Raw genomic sequence first — 21,864 nt, 5'->3', positions numbered from 1 at the left:
TAGATGAGGGGTCATGCTACATAATAGATAGCATTTGGCTCCAAAATGAGATTTGACTATAAAGTAATGAAACTAAGTGTTCGTGTATGTCTGTGTATTTGTGTATAACTTGTGAACTGATTCCAAAAGTAATTCTCAAGAAAGAATTTTTTCAATGATCTGAGCACAATGTCAGAAACAGCTGAAAAACTATAACACTCACTAAGAACACTTTGAAAAATAATGGTGATTTTATGGCACAGCTGTTTTTTTAAGGTCTTGTTTTACAATCATGTCTTACATAAAACCAAGTATATTTCTTGATATTCCAAGAAACAAACTCAGTAAGTATAAAGAGGGATAAGGGAGAGCAATAAGGAAGGGATGAAACAGAGGAGGAGAGGATAAGTCTGTAGCAAATTTATAAAAGAGACAACAGAGGGAAAATGGAGAAGCCATTCAAGGAAAGAGAAATGATCCGTGGGAAAGAAAAAACACAAATAAAATTCAGATAAGAAAAAAAAAACATATCTTTGTATAAAGATTGAGATAATTAAATAAACTGGGAAAGTGGAATACATTAAAGATCACAATGGGAAATTAAATTTTATTAAAGACACAATTAGTACTCATGGCATCTTCTGTAAGAAACCTTTCCTACTCCTCCTTAATATTAATGCAATCCCTCTGAAACTACTGTGTCACTATTTAACCACCCATGGAGAGAAAAGTCATCAAGGTCAGAAGCTAACTTATGGATTGTGACCAGACTTGTGACTTTAGGGACAAAGATACAATTGACATATTTCAAATTTGGAATAGTTTTGTGACAGATTAGATGTGAGGAGCAAATTAAAAGTGTTTTCCACTTCAGTCTTTTCATTTGATCTGAAAAAAGAATTTCAAGGGAAGTAAAATCATTTAGACTACTTTTTTTTTTACTTCTGAATAACTTTTATGACAATTTCTTCACATTTGGCTGGAGTGGATCTATTGATTGATACATTGAAAATTATTTTAAACCATTAATTCATCAGGTCAAAAAGAAAAGTGATCACCAACATAGAGAAGACAAAAATAATTGATGGCTATACTACGCTTAGAGAAAAGTTGTCATACTACAGCTAGAAATTATCAAACCCCACGTGCACTCAAATACAAATAATTGTCATTGGAAGAACAGATGAGTAGGCAATTACATAAAAATACAGGTAACTCATAGAAAACTAGTGTAAAGTATCTTACCATATAAAGAGACCAAAATTCATATAGTAGAGGGGAATTTACAGAATTAGAAACTAAAAATCAAGACAAGACAATTTACAGAATTAGAAACTAAAAATCAAGACAAGACAATTTACAGAATTAGAAACTAAAAATCATGACAAGACATCAGTCTTCATTACTAGCAACAAATTACTACTGATATCTATTATTTGTGTTTATCTTCTTTATTTCAAGAAGTATTATCTTATTCTGCCATTCATTTAGCAAACATTTTCAAGCTTATCTACACAGCCATAACTAGGACGTTTCAGTGAACATTTTGCCCACTTAGAGCATCCTGGCGTTTCCTTGCTGTAGCTACTTTCTTTTCTGTGTACTGTACTGCTATATCTCTGATATGATCCATCCATTCTGTCCTCTTTCTTACCTCCATGCTCAGCTCTGGCCTCACGATTTTGGGGCTTTTTCTCCTGCTGGTCCTACTGACTGCCTGATCCCAGAGGGTTCCTTTTCTATCTCTACTTCCCATAATTCTAGTTTGATTTCTTTATTCCCCTTCCTAGTTCTGGTTCTCACACCAGTGGTACATCCTGTATCCTGACTTTGTTGTTGTCCTCTTTGGTAGTTCCATCAGTGGTATCTACCATTAGTCCATGCTTGTATCAGATTGGAAATCTCAGGGTAAGATACTATTTCACCTATGCCACATTCCAAAATTATTGTCCAGCCTGACCTTGACCCAAATAAAAAGTTTGCTGGTTATGGCTTATGCCTACATGGCATCGTAGTAAAACAAAATGAGTGCACATAAGCATCTTACTCTTGAAGAAACTTCGGTTAATTTGGATAGAAAAAAATGGCATATGATCAAGTGAGTGTATTGGGGTTTTTTTGTTTTTTTTTGTTTTTTTGTTTTTTTTGTAAACACCTAATGAACACAATGCTAGGCACAAAGTGTTAGGCAGTTAACTAGGTGTTGAGGATATAAGTAAAACACAAATGAAATAACAATCAGTATCTACTCATGGGTACGTTAAATTCTAATGGGATATGTGTGTGTGTGTGTGTGTGTGTGTGCAATAAATGAAAAAAGAATAAGTGTAAACATAGATAAAGTAGTTAACTCTATCCCCTCATAGATCACTTCTTTGTTGTGGTGAAGGCATTTGTGTAGCTAAATGAAACTATGAGTTATGCTATATAGGGTTACCCCAAATGGATAGGTCATAGTGAAGAATTTTGACAAAAGATGATCCACTGGAGATGTAAATTGAAAAGCATCCCAACATCTTTACCAAGAAAACCTCATGGACAGTATTAAGATAAAAGTAATGACATCAAAATTTAAGTCGCTTGGGTCAGAAAGTGTCCAACATGTTACTGGAGCAGCAGATGACTACAAGTACTTCCAGAAAAAAAGGAAGTATCTGGGTCAAAACCAAAAGGAAGCTCTGCTATGGATGTATGTGATGACAAAGGGAAAGTCTAATACTGCAAAGATCAATATTGCATAGGAACCTGAAATGTAAAGTCTATGAAGCAAGGTAAGCTGAATGTGTTTAAATAGGAGAGGGAAAGATTAAACATTGACATCTTAAATGGATGGCAATGAGTGAATTTTGTTCAGGTGATCATTAGAATACTACGGTGAGCAAGAATCCCTTAGAAGAAATGGAGCACCCCTCATGGTCAATAAAGGGGGAAAAAAATAGGTACTGATGTATTAATCTCAAAAATGATAGAATGACAATCTGAATCCAAGGCAAATCATTCAACATCACAGTACTACATAACTGTGCTCCAACCACTGATGCTTATGATGCCAGAGGTATTCAGGTCTATGAAGACTTACAATATATTCTAGAAATAACATTTAAAGAGATGTCACAATCATCATAGGGGATTGTAATATTGTAAAATAGGAAATAAAAACATAATTTGAATAACAAGCAAGTTCGATCTTGGAGTAAAATATGTTGCAGGGCAGCAACTAATTGAGTTTTATTAAAAATAAAGCACTGGTCACAGCAAATACTCATTCACCAAACCAAAAGGTGACTCTACACATGAATATCATCAGACGTTTAATATTGAAATCAGATAGATTATATACCTTGCAGCCCAAAATGGAGAAGCTCTATGTACATAGTCAGGTAAAACAAGTTCCGGAGCTGACTGTGGTTCAGATCATGAGCTTTTTATTGCAAAATTTGGACTTAAATTAAAGAAAGCATGAAAAACCATAAAACTATGACCTAAATGACATCCCTTATGAATATTAAGTGGAAGTGATGCATACATTTAAGGGATTCAATCTGGCAGAGTGCCTGACAACATTGTACAGGAAGCAACAATAATAAAATAAAAAAAAAATCCCAAAGAAAAGAACAAGAAAGCAAAATGGTTGTCTAATGAGGCTTTATAAGAAGCTGAGGAAAGAAAGAAAGCAAAAGGAAAAGGAGAAAAGGAAAGATATACCCAGCTAAATGCAGAATTCCACAGAATTGAAAGGAGACATAAGAAAGTTTTTTAAATGAGCAAAGCAAAGAAATAGAAGAGAAAAAATAGAATGGGAAAGATGAGAGTTCTCTTCAAGAAAATTTGAGATATCAAGGCAATGTTTTATATAAATAGAGGCATGACAGAATAAAAAAATGGTAAAGATTTAACAGAAGTAGAAGAGATTAAGAGGTGGTAAGAATATACTGAAGACCTATACAAGAAAGATCTTAACTTCACTGATAAGCATGAAGGTTTGGTTATAGATCTATAGGCACACATCCTGGAGAATGAAGTCTAAAGGGCATTAGGAAGCATTGCTAATGATAAAGCTAGTGGAATTCCACTTGAGTTATTTAAAATCTTAAAAGATGATTCTATAAAAGGGCTACACTCAAAATGTCAGCAAATTTGGAAACCTCAACAATGGCCACCAGATTGGAAAAAATCAATTTGTTTCAATTATAAAAGAGAGTAATGCCAAGGAATGTTCAAATTACCAAATAGCTGTGGTCATTTCAGAAGCCAGCAAAGGTTGTGCTTAAGATTCTACAAGCTTGACTTCAGGAATATGGAAAACAATCACTGGATTATGGAGAAATCAAGAGTTCCAGGAAAAAAAAAAAAACCTTCTTCTGCTCCATTGACTATATACTAAAGCCTTTGACTGTATGGATCACAATGAAATGTGAAAAGTCCTCAAAAGTCCCCAAAGAAATGGGAGTACCAGATCTGTTTTTAAGCAGGCTTTCTTTTTTCTGCCTTTACTTTTTTTTGATAGTATCATGTTTTTTTTTTTTCAATCGCATGTAAAGATAGTTTTCAACATTCATTTATGTAAGATTTTAAGTTGGAACTTTTTCTCCCTCCCTCCCTTCCCTACCCATTCCCCAAAGACATCAAGCAATCTGATATAGTCTATACATGCACAATCATATTAAACATACCCATATTATTCACATCATTAAAGAAGAAACAGAACAAAAGGGGAAAATCATGGGAAAGAAAAAAACAAAAAAGTGAAAATAATATGTTTTGATCTGCATTCATACCCCATAGTTTTTTTTTCTCTTGATATGGATAGTATTTTCCATCATGAGTCTTTGGAATTATCTTGGATCATTGAATTGCTGAGAGGAGCTATGTCTATCATAGTTGACCATTGTACAATGTTGCTGCTACTCTGTACAATGTTCTCCAGGTTCTGCTCACTTCCATCAGCATCATTTCACGTAAATCTTTCCAGGTTTTTCTGAAAACCACCTACTTATCATTTCTTATAGTGTAATAGTACTTCATTACATTCATATACCTCAACTTGTTCAATCAGGGGGCACAGTCCCAGGCTTCTTGAGCTGGGAAGCAGGGGCCTAGTCACTGGCTGTCCGCACCAGAGTCTCATATGCATGCATCTTGGCCATTGAACTGGAGTGGCCCAGCCTAGTCATGTCTGTAGTTCTGGGATTCTGGGGTTCTCCATTTGCTTTCTGCACTGGGGCTAGAAGCCTCCCAGCTGGTCTGCTGTGCCACTAGCCTGTTGAGCCAGGAGAGAGGCGCCTCAGTTGCTAATCTATACTGAGGCTAAGAGCCTCTTGTTGACTTGCTCCAATACTGTCTGTGCTGTACTGAGCTCTCCTTTTACCCAAGTAAGACAAACCTTTCCTGAAATCCTTCTAAGTTACCTTAAGCTGGAAAATTGCTTCACTCCATCTTTTTGTGGGTTTTGCAACTCCAGAATCTATTTAGAGACTTGATTTAATGTTATTTGGGAGGAAAATTGGAGAGAGCTCAGGCAACTTCCTGGCTTTTCACTGCCTTCTTGACTGTGTCTTCTCTCTCCTTTCCACATCTTCTTACTTGTCCTCTGAGGAGCCTGTATGTAGATCAAAAAACAAATAGACCTGAACATGAAACAACTGATTGATTTGAAATTGAGAAAGGAATAGGACAAGGCTGTATGTTGTCACCTTGTTATTTAACTTATATGCGAAGTATAGCATTCAAATACCAGACTGAACAAATGAAAAGCTGGAATTAAGGTTTTCAGGACAAATAATCTCAGATATGCATATGATATCACTCTTACAGAAAAAAAATAAATAAATAAGAACTAAGAAACCTCTTGATGTCTGTCAGAGATGTATGCAAACGATGTCTTGAAGTTTAACATTTAAAAATTTAAAAAAGTAAGATCATGGCAACTGGTCCCATCACTTCTTGGCAAAAATATGAAGAAGAAATGCAAGCAGCATCTGACTTTATTCTTGGGCTCAAAGATCACTTTAGATGCTGACTGCACTCATGAGATTGAATGATGTTTGCTCTTTGGGAGGGAAGCTATGACAAATCTAGACAGCACACTAAAAAGCAGAGATATCACCTTGCTGACAAAGGTCTGTTTAGTTAAAGTTATGGTTTTTTTCAGTAGTAATTTATTGTTGTGAGAGTTGGAGTATAAGGAAAACTGAGCACCATGAAATCAATGCTTTTGTGCATTGGTGCATTTGATGCAGAAGATTTTTGAGGGACCCTTGCACAGCAAGAAGATCAAATCAGCCAATACTTAAATAAATTAATTCAGACTATTCACTGGAAGGACAAATACTGAAGATGAAGTTTAACTACTTTAACCACATAATTAGAATCTAGGACTCATTGGAAAAGCCTCTGGTGCTTAAAAAGACTGAAGGCAAAAGGAGAAGGAGAAAGTAAAGAATGAGATAGATCGTGACATAGAAGCAATGAACATGTGTTTGGACAGGCCTCAGGAGATGGTGGAGGATAGAAGGGTCTGGCTTGCCATATGGTCCATGGTGTCATTAAGGGTTGGACATGAACAATAACAAGCTAAATACAGGATAATTTAGAAGTAAGGATACAAGAAGTTGGAATGAGAAGCAGCCCACATAGAAGGGGGTGTTTGAATTTCATGTTAAATGAAGAGGGAGACTTGGTGAGACAGAAGTCAGATAAGAGCCCTTTTCAGACATATATGAGGAGTAAAGAAAAGGTCAGATTATTTTTTTTTAATTGCAGAGTGTGAGGGATCAGATGTATGGATGGAGGAGGGGAAGAGAAGGTAAATGTTTAATGATATTGGCGTGATAGGCCAGGACTAGATCATTTAGGGCTTTACAAATAAAACATAAAGTGTTTTTATTTTATCCTCAAGGCAACAGAAAATCATTGGACTTGATTGACTGTGGAATTCACATGGTCAACTATGTGCTTAAGAAAAATTATTTTGGCAGCTGTTTGTTGGGAGGAGGAATTAGGATGCTGTTTCAATAATCTAGGCAAGAGGTAATGAGGATCTGAAATAAAACAGTAGATGGATAAGTGGAAAAAAACATGTAAGATATGAGGAGTAAAGTAAAGGAAGAAATGGCATGATTTGCCAATTAATTGGATATGTAGGGATACAGCTGAGTAAACAATAATGCCAAGGTGATGAACCTGGGATATTGGAAGGAGGATGTTGCCTTTGAAATTTAAAAAAAAGTTTTAAAAATGAGAGATTTGGGAGGGAGAGAAGATGAGGTTAGTTTTGGATATGTTGAGCTTGAGATGTATCTGAGATACATCTGGTGATGCAGGACCGAAGTAAAGTAAAGAAAAGAGAAACGTATGTGTATGTGAATATGTGTATGCACATACACATACACACATACACATACGTAAATACATACATATACACACATGTATAAATGTATGTGTATACATGAGGATGCACACATGCATACATGTGCAATATGCTTACATGCATTTGTCTGGATATGGATGATATGTATGTTCATGAACATGTATACATGTATGAATGTGATATATCTACATGGAGATGGACGAAGGAATAATTTATAAGACAAGACAGTGCATGACCAAGTGCAAAAAAATATATGGAATAAAACTATCTGAATCATTCTTCAAGAGACACAAAGAATTTATTAGAGTAGAGAAGCCAGGAAAGTTTATTGTACAAGGTACTCAGAGTTAAGTTTCTTAAAAGACTAATTCCAACCCTCCTAACTTTCCTCTAAGTTAAACATCCAAGTTTCTTCAACAAATTCTCATATAGAATGATCCTGAAGTCCCTCATCATTCTGATTAAAATAAGAAACTCTGAACTGAGCAAATATTTCACCGCTCTCTTTCTTAAAACTATTCTCTTTTAATACAGCCTGAAGTCCTATTAACTTTCTTAATTATCATATCACACTGGACTCATATTGAGTTTTTAATACATTAAAATACCCAGATTTTTCCCCAGGAAAGTGATGCTGGACATTCTCCCTTCACCTTATAATTTCCTAGATGATTTTCTTGGGTCTAAGGTTACCACTTTACATCTAAGTTTATTAAATTTCATCTTACTAGTATTGCCCCAACAATCTAACTTACTGAGATCTTTTGGGATTCTGATTCTGTCATCCAGTGTGTTTGCTATCCTTCTTAGCTTTGTTACATCTGAAAGTTTATTAGGCTACAATCTACACCTTTTTCTGAGTCTTGGATAAAAATGTTAAATTTCATATGATCAACCATGGATGCCAGTGGCCCCCCACTAGAGACCTCATTCCAAGGTGACATTGAACCATTGTGTGCTCATCAAGGCTGGACCTTTCACTAATTTTGAATATGTCTAGTTGTACTATTATCCAGCTCACATCTCTGTGCCTTTTCCACAAGGATATAGTGAGATACTTTATCAAAGATTTTGCTAAATCCTAAGTAAATTAGGGAATTTGTTTTGCCTGGCTATGCATGTTTCTTTTTTCTTTTAAACAAGGAATTTGTTTTCCTTATTTTCCCCTATGGAATTAGAGATAGCAGGGAAAGAAAACATATTTCTGTTAGCTAAATATAGATAGATAAAAAGATTGATAAATATAGATATACACACATGTATGTGTATGTATGTATGCATATATGCACGTGCATATATATATATATACATATATATGTAGAGAGAGAGAGAGCGCTTTGTAGGCTACAGATATGATTTGTTGCATGAGCTTCAAACAAGGTCACTATAAGGTTAGTTTTGGTCAATTGCTTTACTTTATTACAAGATAGCTTTCCCAGGAAGAGATAATCTGGAAATACTTTTAATGTAAAAAGAAAATATGTTTATAAAATTTAAAAAATAAACTAGTTAAGCTATATGTATAGCATTCCCCAATTCACCAGTCTAGTAGCTGTATCGAAAAGGGAATAAAGTTAGTCTGGAACAGCATATTCTTTATGAAGCCGTGGTGGCTCTTTATGACCACTGCTTCTTTTTTCTAGATTTTGAGGAATCACTCTTTAAACATTCTCTAGAATTTGTCTGAGAAATGATTTCAAGTTCATTGGTCTAGAGTTTACAGACTTCATTGGATGCTATTATTACTAAGAATTTTTCCTTCTCTACTTTATCGTCTTTTCCCTAATCTCAGCAGTCTTTTAAAGATCACTGACAGTGACTCACAATTTAACCTGTCATTTCTTTATCCTGAGATACAGTTCATCTGGACCTAAAGACTTGAAATCATCAAGGGCTGCCATTGATTCTCATTATCTCCTTAATTCTCTATTGACCATTGTTTTGTTTTGTACCTTTCAGCCCCAAATAGCTTTCTTTGGTAGAGAAAATATAAGTAAAATACAAATGAAATAGTTTTACCTACTCTCCATCAAGCACATCATTGTATCCTTTCATCCTTTCCACATCAAGTGAGTAATGATTTATTGCTCCTTTCCCCAAAATAGCTTCATTTAAAAAAGTCTGCGGGGTTTTTTTGTTTATTTTCCTTGACTTTTCTCACCATCTTGAACTGAGAGCCTCAGTACTCAACATGATATCCTATGCCAACTCATTGCATCAACTATATTTCTAAGAATCTGATCGGTTTCATTACATTTTTCTTTAACTGCAGAAGCTAAAAGTAGTTATAGCACATTATATGATACTAAGAACTCCTATGACTCTATAGGCAGAATACTACAATGAAAAAGCATTGGGTTGAGAGTCTCAGCCTCAATTCAAATATCCTTGTATGCCTTTCTATTGCTTTTGGTCAATTTAGTAAATTGAGATTCCTCGGTTGTGAATTCAGGGGGTTGAAGCTAAATGACTTCTAACTTCCCTTTTTCTGCTAATGTTAAGACACTCAGGACTTTGAAATACCATTTAAGCTTTTTTGAATATTACTGACAATGGTTTCCCAAATAATCAGCTTGGAAATTATCTAGAATACACCTTCTTCCTGCTTTTTTGGCATTGTTCTATATATTAGTCTTACACGGATAGGCAGAGAAAATAAAATAAGCTACTTAAACAACTTATTTGATCTTTTCATTAGTAACTATAGCAAATGGTGTATGTCAATGAACTTTTTTTTTATTAACAATACTCATGCTTTTACTTTAAAAAATTAGGTTTTCCCAGGGAAGAGAGAGAAAATTCACATATGTATGTGTATATGTGTGTGTGTATTATATACACAGACATCTATCTATACACACATGCTTTACTATTAGAGATGATTGAGGGTTGTCTGTCTTTCCTCAATTTCATCTCCCTGACTTCTCTAGCCATTCTACTTCTACACTCTAATGCAAAGTGTCAACAACTACTCATAAATTGATGTCACTTATTTCCATCTCAGAATTCAGTGGTGACAAAAGAATAATATTCTGGTCCAGGATGTTTTTAGAAAAGCAATCCCAACTTCCATGTTCTTAATTCAAATACCTGCCCTTATGAAAATATTTCAGCATGTAAATCTATCAGTAATGGTGCCAAAGGTTAGTAACATTAAGAGTGGGAACTACTGTTAAATAAAATGTTCAGAAAAATATGTGTGTGTGTATATATATATATATATATATATGTACATATTTATGTATGTATGTATGTATGTATACACACATATATGAATAGTCACAGGTAATATTCATTAACCTGGCTTTTAGGAGAACTCTTGTAAAAGAAGTTGAAGATTCTGTGCATTCATTTTGGTGAAATCTTTTGCATATGCATGCCCACATCCCCTTTGCATAATGGAAAGTCCTTCCTTAGATACATGCTAACTTTTATATGAGAGCAGCTTGGCTAATTTGAATCTGAAAGCACTATTGCACTCTTCATTCAAATTATGCAAAAAATGTTTAAGGAACTACTTTAGGGTTAAAGGTAGTCAACAGGTTTACTTGAAAATGAGTGCTTACCACCACAATTACTTCCCAATTGGAAAAAAAAAAAAGAGAAAGAAAACGAAAAAAAGCTAAAAGAATTAAGAACTGCTGGTGTAGAGAAAAGGGATTTTGTTTGCATATTTTCCCTGTTAAGAGAAGCATCTCAGAGGATGCCAAAGAGGATAAACCACTAAGGAATATGCACTCAAACTTAAGCTTGTTTTTGAACATATGCCATAAACAGACTGTAGTTTGCAAAATGTTTTAAATCAGTGATATCTGAATATAATGCACTGAGTTAAATCGGACTAAGTTGTAAAAATACTGATTTAGAACCTGACAAGATTTTAAAACTTCATGAGAGGAAGCAGTGGTTAGCTCTTGATTATCTTTCTGCATTGTATAGTGAGAAGAGTAATGATTCTGGAGGCAGAGGATCTGAGTTCCAATATTGCCTCTGACAATTACTATCTGCAACAGGTGCTATCTTCATTGATGCCTTCTCTTCTCCATGCTCATTTACCATTTTGCTTACTTCCCCTCTAGATATATTTTTTAACCTTACCAGTATCTTTCCTAAAATATAACACTCAAACTGAGCACATCATTCCAGAGGTGATTTGATTCAGTTGTGTATAATGGCACTATCACTTCCTTCTTCCTTGCCAGGAATGGAAACAGCTGTATCTGTCTTAACATGGAATAAAATCACATTTTGCTGACATAAAACACTTTTCAATCATATTGAAAATATTTCCCAGATTTATTTTTTCATGTAAATCTATGTAGCCTTGCTTCTCCCATCTTGTATGTATAATCTATGTAGCCTTGCTTCTCCCATCTATGTATAATAGATAGCATTCTGTATCTCCAGCTGTTCTTCTCAAGATTTCTGGTCCAGATATTTCTCCTTCTGGCATGCAGAAATATGATTCTAAATACTTTTTAAGACAGGAACTGGGAAGGATGGATACATCTGGTTATATTTATCTAGGCATATTCTGATCCAAATCAACAAAAGACAAGGGGAAAGTAAATGGTAGCAATTACATATTGCTGTATCCTTAGAAGTGACAATTAGTACATCCCTGCAACAGACTCAAGTCAAATCAAGTCAACAAGCATTTATTAAGTGCTTACTTTGTGTAAGGTATTTTGCTAAGAGCTAGGGATATAAAAGCAAAAATGATCCTATTCCTGAAGAAGCTTACAATTCAATGGAGGAGATAGCATGCAAACAACTATGTACATACAAGATATAGATAGATAGATAGATAGATAGATAGATAGATAGATAGATAGATAGATAGATAGGTAGGTAGATAGTTGAAATAGGAGGTACCCTAAAAGGGAAGGTGCTGGTATTGAGGGAAATCAGGAATGCTGCTTGCTGGTCTCAATTTAAATCAAGAGTTGAAAGAAGACAAGAGGGAGATATCAAGAGGGATAACATTCTACACAAAGGGCACAGTCAAAAAGAAAAAAAAAAAACATAGTCCATAGAGGCAATATCTTATATGAGCGTCAAAAAGGAGTTCAGTGTCTGGATTGCAGAGACAAGTGGCATCTGGATTCATAACTTTCTTGCATGAGAAACTGATTGCTTCAGAGTTTTCTAGATTACCTGCTTTCTAGTGGTCTTCCTACAATCTCAAAAGTCTGATGATGTCATTGCTTGAAATATTTGAATTTATGCACACCTTTGAAATGACTCTAAGAATAAAATCTGTTTTGAAATATCTTCAATTTGATTTTATTTTTGGAAGCAAACAATCATTCAGAGCTCGACCTAGCAAGGAGACTCAGTGATCATACTATTAGACTATAAGCAGCATCAGGAAGACAGTGACCTTATCAGATTCATTTTTATAAACACAGGCTCAAAGATGGGTATAAATAAAAGATAATCAAGGGACAGAGATATAGCTTGATGGATTTGAGGACCCTTGTGCAGAGTCAGTGGGAGCTGAACTTGGAAAGATGGATTGAAGCTAGATTATGGGTAGAGAGTCTTGAATGTCAGGGTTGGCAACAATCTGGGGTCAATTGGATTCCATTTCTAGCTTAGCCACTTAATACATACGTGACCAATAATTTTAATAGAAAGCTTCATTTAAAAAATCTTCTTCCTTTTCATTTTCATGCTATTCATCCAATATCATTCAATATTCATCAAAATAGCATATCCTTCTTGATTCAATCTAACAGTTCTTTGCTAAAGGCCTCTGCCACTGTACTCAGCTCTTGAAAGAGATGCAATAATGAATAAGATAGTGGTCCTGCCCTTCACATGTTCACTTTATTTACTACACTAGTCTCTAAAGGACTCATTACTTTCAAAAATCTACCCTCAAAGGATGGTGATTCATCACCACTGAAGATATTCAAAAGAATGAATCATAGTCTCTCAAGGTCATTTTGAAGGAGGAATTCCATCCTAGAAAAATATCAGTGTGGGACTGAGGTTACTTTGTTCTCTCTCCCTCTCCTTCAATGTTCCTACCATACATCTAAATGATGGTACAAGTAGGAAAGAGTTAAGCAGTGTGTTCGTGCGTGAGTACGTGCATGCGTGTGTGTGTGTGTGTGTACGTGCAAGAATGTGAGCATGTAGAGGTGAAAGTGAGAGAGATACTTGCCTCCCCAGATCTCTTGCCTTTATTATTTACATTTTCTCAGCAACAAAATCATTAGTCTATGTTTAGCATCACTCAAATCACCAGTCTATGGTTAATACTATCAAGCACAATACACAAATTAGGTGCTTAACAAATCCATGTTGGTTGATTCTTGATGTCTGGGGTTGGTATGTGTGAAATGAGAATGAGGGGATTGAACTGGAGAACCTTACAGTTTGTCCCTGTCAGCTCTAACTCTATGATCCCATAATGATAAAGATGGGGGGCCAACGAGGACTTTTAATAGAAAATCAACATGGTGAAAGAGTTTCAGAGAAATGTTTCTAGAAGTGATGTGTAGGTAGGGGTAGAGTGAGGATACAGTGGAAGAAAGAAGATGACTTGGGAGTCAGTGTCAGATTATGAAGAACTATGAATAGTGTAACAAAGATTTTAAACTTTGTTCACTTGAAATTATCTGCAGTTTTTTAAAATATCTAAGAATGAAAATGACATAATCGTGATACAGGAAGATGAAATTCACAATGGTTTCCAAGACAGAAAAAGGAGAAATATTTAGAATCCAGGCAACCTGTTAAGGAAATAAGATAATAATGACCTGAATTGCAATAATCTCAATGGGACTGGAAAATAGAGCATGAATTCTAAAGACATTTGGAAGGAAAATCTGACAAGGGGTATCAATGGTATAGAACAGAGATATCGAATACATGACTCCCAGTGACAACACTCCCAAGTAGACTCAAACTAGATTCAAATACAATTCAGAAATGTTTTCTTTTAATAAAGATACAAAGAATATAGATAATTTTAACATGTTTTCTAAGTCAATGTGCATGCAGGGATCCTTGTATATGGCTTAGTGGCCCCTGTCTATTTGCTTTTGACATGTCTGCTGTAGAAGCAGCACAAGACTAAGAGTTAGGAGATCTGGGTTCTAATCCTAGTTCTCTCACCCACTAGCTATGTGTTAAGTGTTTTAATATCCCTGTGACTTAGTGTTGCTCTCTTACAAATAAAGGGAGGTGAACTAGATTATTAAAGTCTTTTGTTCAAAAATTATAAAGTTTTATTCTTCTTTGATTGGAAATGAGGGATAATGAAAACAAAAATGTAAAGATGACTCCAGGGTTTTGAGCTTAGATGACTAGGGAAAGGGTGATTTTGATCACTGAAATAAGGTATTTAATACAAGGAATGGGTTTAGAGGCACGAATTATGAGCCCACTCTTAAATTTCCTACATTTGAAGTGTTGTTTGGGACTTGGAACTGGAAATGAAATGAAACAGCTATAAATATAGGACTGAATGAATGAAAATGGCAAAGGCAGTGTGGCTACATAGCATTGTTTTCTGAAAAAAAAGTCTGGAAGCTTTAGTGCACTCCAAATTAAACATATCAGTAGTGGGATTTGCAGTAAAAAATAAAAATGTGACCTTGGGCTGGTCTTTGTAAACATAGGGGTTAAGCTTCTGATTTCATGGGTTTAGGGAACTGTAAGGTATGAAAATTTCTTCTAGTAAAGGAGGGCATATCCTTCTCCATAACTTCTAGTCTTAGAGCATTGGCTAGAGCAAGTAGGGGTTAAATGACTTGCTAGGAGTCACACAGTCAATACGTTTCAGTGAAAGAATTTGAGCTAGGTCTTCCTGGCCAACTCTCAATTTATTACCCCATAATTCTTCTCTTTATGTGAAGAACAGTGTATATATTAAATTCTGCCCTGGTGAGACCAATCTGGTATATAATGTTTAGTTTTGAGCAACCTATTTTAGGAAAGAGTGATAAATAGGAGATCATGCAAGGGACAGTAATCACTAGGGCAAGTAGGTCTCAAGATCATGCCATTTGAGAAGCTACTGAATATGCTTAATATAGGGGAGAAAAAACCTACAGAAGGTAATAGTAGCAATCTTCAAGTATTTGAATGTCTATCACATGAAGATTAGACTTGTAGAAAGACAGTTTTGAGGCTAGTGAAAAGAAAAAAATGCTAAAAATAAGCTAAGATAAAGTAAAAGACTGCTTCACAAAGTAGCAGACCCTTAAGTAAAAGCTGAATAACCAATTGTTAGATGTATTGTACATGGAATCTTCAGTTGGGAAAAGATTGAACTTGGTGGTCTCTGAGACACCTAATACCAAGGATCTTTGATAATGTGACAATGTCAGGGATGGAAATATAAATTTGTGAGTCTTTCCCATAAGCCATTAAATGCATGGAAGTACATATTATTGTCAAGAAGTGAATGAATATAGAATAGAGAAGGGATATTTTTTTCAGGTAACAAGATAGAAATATAAATAAAGGCTTTGATTTGGAGAAAAGGAAAAATTAAGCAAATCCTGTTAGAGTCAATTTAGTAGACCATTTGGTTGCAACATGTCCACTGAGAGTCGAGAAATTGGAGAAGAGCTAGAAAGATTGTAGATTTAGAGACTTAAAGACTAAGGAAAAAAATCTTGTGGGGATTAGGATAATGCAGGAGAGACAGAAAAAAGAAATAAAAATGAAACAGAAAATGCTAACACCTTTTGACAAATCCAGGAGAGAGGTACTACTTCCCTATTTGTGTTATCTGACTATCCTAAGACATTTCAAGCTTGCTCAGAACTTATACGGAAGCACCCCAGCACTGTAAATCAACCTTGGATTCCTGCTAGGTACTTTACTCAGGCTTTCATTGATATTAGAAGGCCTCAAGCTACTTTGGGCCTGAGAATCCTCTGGATTCCTTGACCTGCCAGGTCTCTAGTTAAAAAAAACTTTTTTTCCAGGTTACCTTAGTGATCTTCTCCTCAGGCATCATGCCTAATTAGAGGTTTATTCTAACACTGTAGCTAACACCCCACTCTGGGACTGCCCTTATCAGAGAAGTCTTTACCTGACTTGTGGTGTTGCCCTGCCAACCTCAAGGTCACAACCTTCTCTCTTGTCTGTTTCCAAATGAAGTAAAACCTCCAGAGAAAGAAAAAACCTACAGTGAAAGTATCTTCTAATGATAATCCTTTCGTCAATCACAAATAAACTAACAAACATTTCCTTACTTTCTAGCTCATTTCTGAAGCATATTAAAATTAACATGTAATAAGTCTTGCCTCTACTCATCCTCAACTATCAGTATTTTTATAGTTTGGGATATTTTGCTAACAGAACTTTTCAAGTAGCTGTATCCTATCTTCCATTATAAGAGTCTTAAAATTGTATATTAATTTACTATGTATTTACACATACATGTGTGCATATGCATGTGTGCACATGCATGTGCTTATGTCCATTTCAAGTGTAATCAATCAGATCTATAATTTTATCCATATAAGTGACTCTGGATTGAAAATATTCTCCCTTTCAGTTCAGGTCAGGTTGTTCAGCTCCTTAGAGTATTACAGTGTTGTCTGCAGTAATGAGAGTTTAACTGTCTTGCTCATGATTGCAAAACCCAAATAAATGTGTCCCTGGCAGCACGTGAAAAAAAAATGTTTTCCTGACATTGAGGCTAGACTTCTAGTCATTAAAGTTAACTGCCCCTCATAGATGTGCTGAACAAAATAGCTAAGATTTTCTTCTTCTTTAAAACAGAAATATTTCCTGATTGGAAACAACAGAGTGGGAGGAGGGGAGTGAAACTGAGATTTAAGATATAGATTGACCTTTTGTCATATCTATCCAGAATCAAGACTGACATTTCTTACATGCTTCAATCAGTTGAGCTACTCTTTCTTCATTGTTCTACATTTTCAAATATCAAATGGACAAAGAATTTCATCTTGGGAATTTCACTTCCTTATTAAAGTGTCAACTACCTTAGTAGTAAAATGAACATAATGTTCAACCAGGCATTTGTGGCCTAGACACCATTACTTGTTATTTGGTCAGTCTGTCTTCTCTGTACACAGATCTATCTTCCTCAACCCTGGATTGGAAAGATTTTCCAGGGATAAATATTATATTTCACAAACAAGGCTGGGTTCCATATTCAATTCAACTTTCCTAAACTCTTATATTCTAGGTATTGTGGGAAATTCTGAGGATTTTTTTAAAAGTAAAAACATAATTCTTACCCTCAAGGATCTCATATGCTAAAGGGGAAGACAACACATAAATAAATATCTTCATAGGTATATGCAGAGTAGATGGAAGATCGTCTTGAAAGGAAGGGCTTGGTAGGAGGATGGGGTAGTTGGGGGGAATAAAATGTATCTGATAGAAGGTAGGATTTCACCTGAGTCCTTAAAAAGCCAGGGAAGCTAAGAGTCAGAGGTAAGGCACAGGAGGTAGTTAATAAAAAGTAAAGAAGTCTAGAGTCTCCTGGGGAGTGTTGCTGTATCCTAGAGTGTATGGAGTAGAGTGAAATTGGAAAGGTAGAAAGGAAACAGATGGTGAAGGGTTTAAAAAAAAAGAGAAAGGCCTAGTTTCCAGGAATATTAGGGAACCAAAAGTTTATGGGGGGAGGGAATCTAGTTAGACTTGATCTTTAGGAAAATCTCTTTGCCAAATGAGCAGATGATGGATTGGAGGGGCGAAATCACTTGTGATGAGGAGAGCAATGAGAAGGTTTGTAATACCAGAGGCAAGAAATGTCTGTATAAATGTGGTGGTTATGTGAGAGATTCTCCTTTCACTCATTGTCATCTTAGTGAAAGAAAGGGACATAGAAGAGATACTGTGAAGGGAAAATTACAAAATTTGTAAGAGATTGGACATGTCAGTGAAGCTCATGTGAAGGGCTGAAGACGACACTGTGGTTATAAGCCTGGGTAACTAGGAAGATAAGGGTATTCTGGAGAAAGACACTCAGAAGAGGGTAGGGTGGAGAATTGGAATAGGAGTAAAGAGGGAGACAAGTTGGATAATTGAGCTTAAGATTGGCTATAAGATATCCAATTTCAGATATTCAAGAGGTAATTGATGAAATGGGACTGTAGCTCAAAAATGAGGCTAGGCTGAATTATATATATATATGTGTGTGTGTGTGTGTGTGTGTGTGTGTGTGTGTGTATGTACATGTGTTTGTATTTCTATATTACACATACACACAGTATTGTGTTGTTTATACATATGCACATAATATTTTATGTGTTGTGCATTTAATAGAGCATAATGTGTGCATGCATGCATAAATACATATGCACATATGTAATGTACACATACAAGCATATATACACATGTGTCTATATATGTATATGTGGATATAGGCATATATGTGGATATACATTATATACATGTTTATAAATATATGTATATGTATATATGTGTGTATATATGTACATATATATATATATATATAATGTGTATGTGTGTGTGTGTGTGAATATATGAATCTCCTTCATGGTATCGATCATTAAACCAAAGGGAACTGGTGAAGTCACCAAGTCAGATTGCGTATAAGAAAAGAAAAGATAAAAAGGACAGTCTCAGAAGTTAGTGAGCATGGAAATCTAACAAATAATCTAAGGCGCACAGGAGGCAAAGGACAGACTATCAAGGGGGAAAAGTGGGATAGTGCCAAGGCTGAAGAGACATCAAGAAATATGAAGATCAAGAAAAATCTCAAAAAATTTAGCCATTAACATTGGAATGCTTAACAATTAACAAAAGAATGCTTAAGTCAGAAGGCAGACTACAGAAGGTTCAGAAGAGGTTGAGAGGAGAAATAAAGGCACCCAAGGACAAATCACATTCTTGAGAAGTTTAGCTGAGGAGAGTACAAATATAAGACAATAGCCAGGAGAGATATAAAATGAGTGAGAATTTTTTGTCTTTCTTTTCTTCTAGGATAGGGCAAAACATGAGCTTTTTTTTTTTTTGTAGACAGCAGGGAAAGATTGATTATACAGGGAGACAGTCAAGATTATAAAGGGAGAGTGAGGATGATAGTGGGGCAATACAGAGATGTGGTGGTAAATGTTTAGCAACTATGCTTTCAGGAAGGAAAACAATAGTTTAATCTTCATCATGAACACTTTCTTAAGACTAGACAATTAACAAAACAACAAATCAAGCCTCCTTTGTAGAGATTGCTGACTTGTGAGGTATATTTAGTTTTCACAAGGAAAATATGCAATGGAAAAGCAGTTAAGAGCTGACTCCAGGATACGCCTGGAGACAATCTGTTAGAAAAGATGATAGAGAAGTTCTGGTTTTGGCGAGAATCACCTCTTCATGTGAAACAAGGGTGCTGGAAGTGATAGTGGAGAAAGATATCTGAGAGGTACAAGATGAAGGGGGAAAGAGGGAGTGTTTGGTGAATGGTCACAACTTTTTTTAATGAAGTATGAATCAAGGTCTTCAGCTGAAAGGATAGTAGGAGGGCGTGCTTTTAAAAGGATTAAGAAGCTACACTTTTGATAATAAAGGATTGCCCTGCCACGCTGCCACCCTAGTCTACTTCACTTCAATAGCAAATGAACAAAAAATAGAGGGCAGAAGTAATCTAAGATTTTGCTTGGCAAAGTGTGATTGGTGTTCATAGGGTAAGATATTCAAGTGGATACAATAACATACAGTATGTGTGTGTGTTCGCCCTTCGTTGCTGAAGAAGATCATGCCATCAAAGAAATAACGACATGACTTGCACTTGACTTTGTTTTGAGTGAGGGAGGGCTGTGCAGGTCACCAGTCTCACTTCTCCTCCAGAACCATCTGAATCCAGTGACCAGATGTTCATCAGGATGGCTGGAGATGACCCAGGATGAGGCAATTGGGGTTAAGTGACTTGTCCAAGATCACGCAGCTAGTGAGTGCCAAGTGTCTGAGATGAGATTTGAACTCAGGTCCTCCTGACTCCTGCACTGGTGCTCTATCCACTGTACCACCCAGCTGCCCCTAATGTACAGTATCGAGTTGTGAGGACAGTGTAGCCAATTCAAAGGTGATGACCTGGAAGATAACCAAGGAGTGGAGGAATTCGAGGTCACAGTGATGATGAAGAACAGGATTTGCAGTAATTATAAAAGGTTATGATAATAAAAAAAAATTCAGAATTCATAAACATGAAAGTGTAACACTTCTGAGTATCACTAATTTTAGGGTGTTACCATCTCTATTAGGGGAGATGGACTGGAGAACAGATTGTGAGATTTAGTAGATTGAAGAAAGGGGAAGTTTGGGTATTTGAGGGACAATCATTATGTATGCTGAAGTCTCTTAATAAGCAGATGTGTCAGTGTTTAATTTGGTCCATTATGAAGATACAAAGGACTAGGGGAAAAAAAAAGAAAAAATGGGAGTCCTTGGGGTATGGGGATAGGAAAGGATTAGTGGAGGCTATGGAAAAACATTTCTGTTTTTAAAATTAGATCTGTTTTAAAATTTTGATCCATAACACATGATGAAATTTCTCCCTTAATTTATCAATTAACAGTTTTAAGCAATGCTTTTAACTGTGTTTCTTGTCAATGCCATCGTGCTCCAGTATTATAGATAGAATTCACCATATTGAGTAATGAAAGCATGACCTTTCTGCTATTTTGCATCAGATCTGCTTTGTGTTTTGAAAATAAATTCAAAGCATATTTGCTTTTGTAGAAAACTTGGAACCTTCAATACAGTCTAACCATTTTACGTGACCTTATTTCCCATAGATTAACATTGACTTCAGCACCAGAGACCTCATCTCACGGAATATCTCAGAACCAACTCTCAAATGTTTTGATGAAGCTCAGAGGTTAATATATAGTCTCATGGCCAAGGACTCCTTTCCTCGTTTTCTAAAGTCAGAGGCTTATAAGAAACTGGTAAATAGCCAACAGGATGGAAATCACAAAAGATGGCTCCCCTTTTTGTGAAGAAGGTAAATGTTAAAAATTAAGAGTCTTCTATTGAACAAAAGTGATATTGAACTGTATCTGAAATGTTCTACTTCAAGGCTAAAGTTTAGAAATATGAAATTTCCATAGGATTCTTTCATTACAGCTTTAGAAACTTTTATTCTACTGACAGAAGGGGAAAAAACTTTCAAAGTATACATCAGGCCTAGATTTCGAAATTATTTATTTAGATTCTGTTAATTTTACCAGGTGTTTAAAAATCTCTCCTTGACAGAATGTAGAAGGGGGTTTTATAGAGCTATAATAAACTCTTTAATGACAAGTAGAAATTCTCCTAATATTAAAATATCAAGAAGCTATGAATCTTCATATTACAGAGTGGGAAGTGATATAAAACTATGCGCTTCATTCTGAGTACCATTTGTGTTTCTTAAAAACCTTATCCCTACCAAAAAATGAGCATTTAAACCAAAACAGATCCTTTCGTGTGTTTATTGTCTCATTTTCATGGAAAAGGGGATCAGAATAGGATATGTGACTTACCTAGCCAGCCATATTCCCTAGACTGCTAAA

General features: G+C 35.5%; 1 protein-coding gene across 1 annotated transcript in view; it reads left to right on the top strand.

The window, feature by feature from the left end:
* The window catches only part of RGS21 (regulator of G protein signaling 21), a 32,627-nt gene extending 11,318 nt beyond the window's left edge, over positions 1 to 21,309 (top strand). The window contains exon 4 of the mRNA XM_072648356.1: positions 21,106 to 21,309. Within this exon, the coding sequence (XP_072504457.1) occupies positions 21,106 to 21,309 (204 nt within the window). The remainder of the gene's footprint in view (positions 1 to 21,105) is intronic.
* The last annotated feature ends 555 nt before the right edge of the window (positions 21,310 to 21,864 follow it).

Source organism: Notamacropus eugenii, chromosome 2 (assembly GCF_028372415.1).
Source record: "Notamacropus eugenii isolate mMacEug1 chromosome 2, mMacEug1.pri_v2, whole genome shotgun sequence".
NCBI classification, from domain to species: domain Eukaryota; kingdom Metazoa; phylum Chordata; class Mammalia; order Diprotodontia; family Macropodidae; genus Notamacropus; species Notamacropus eugenii.
This window is presented reverse-complemented; position numbering and strand designations above follow the sequence as displayed.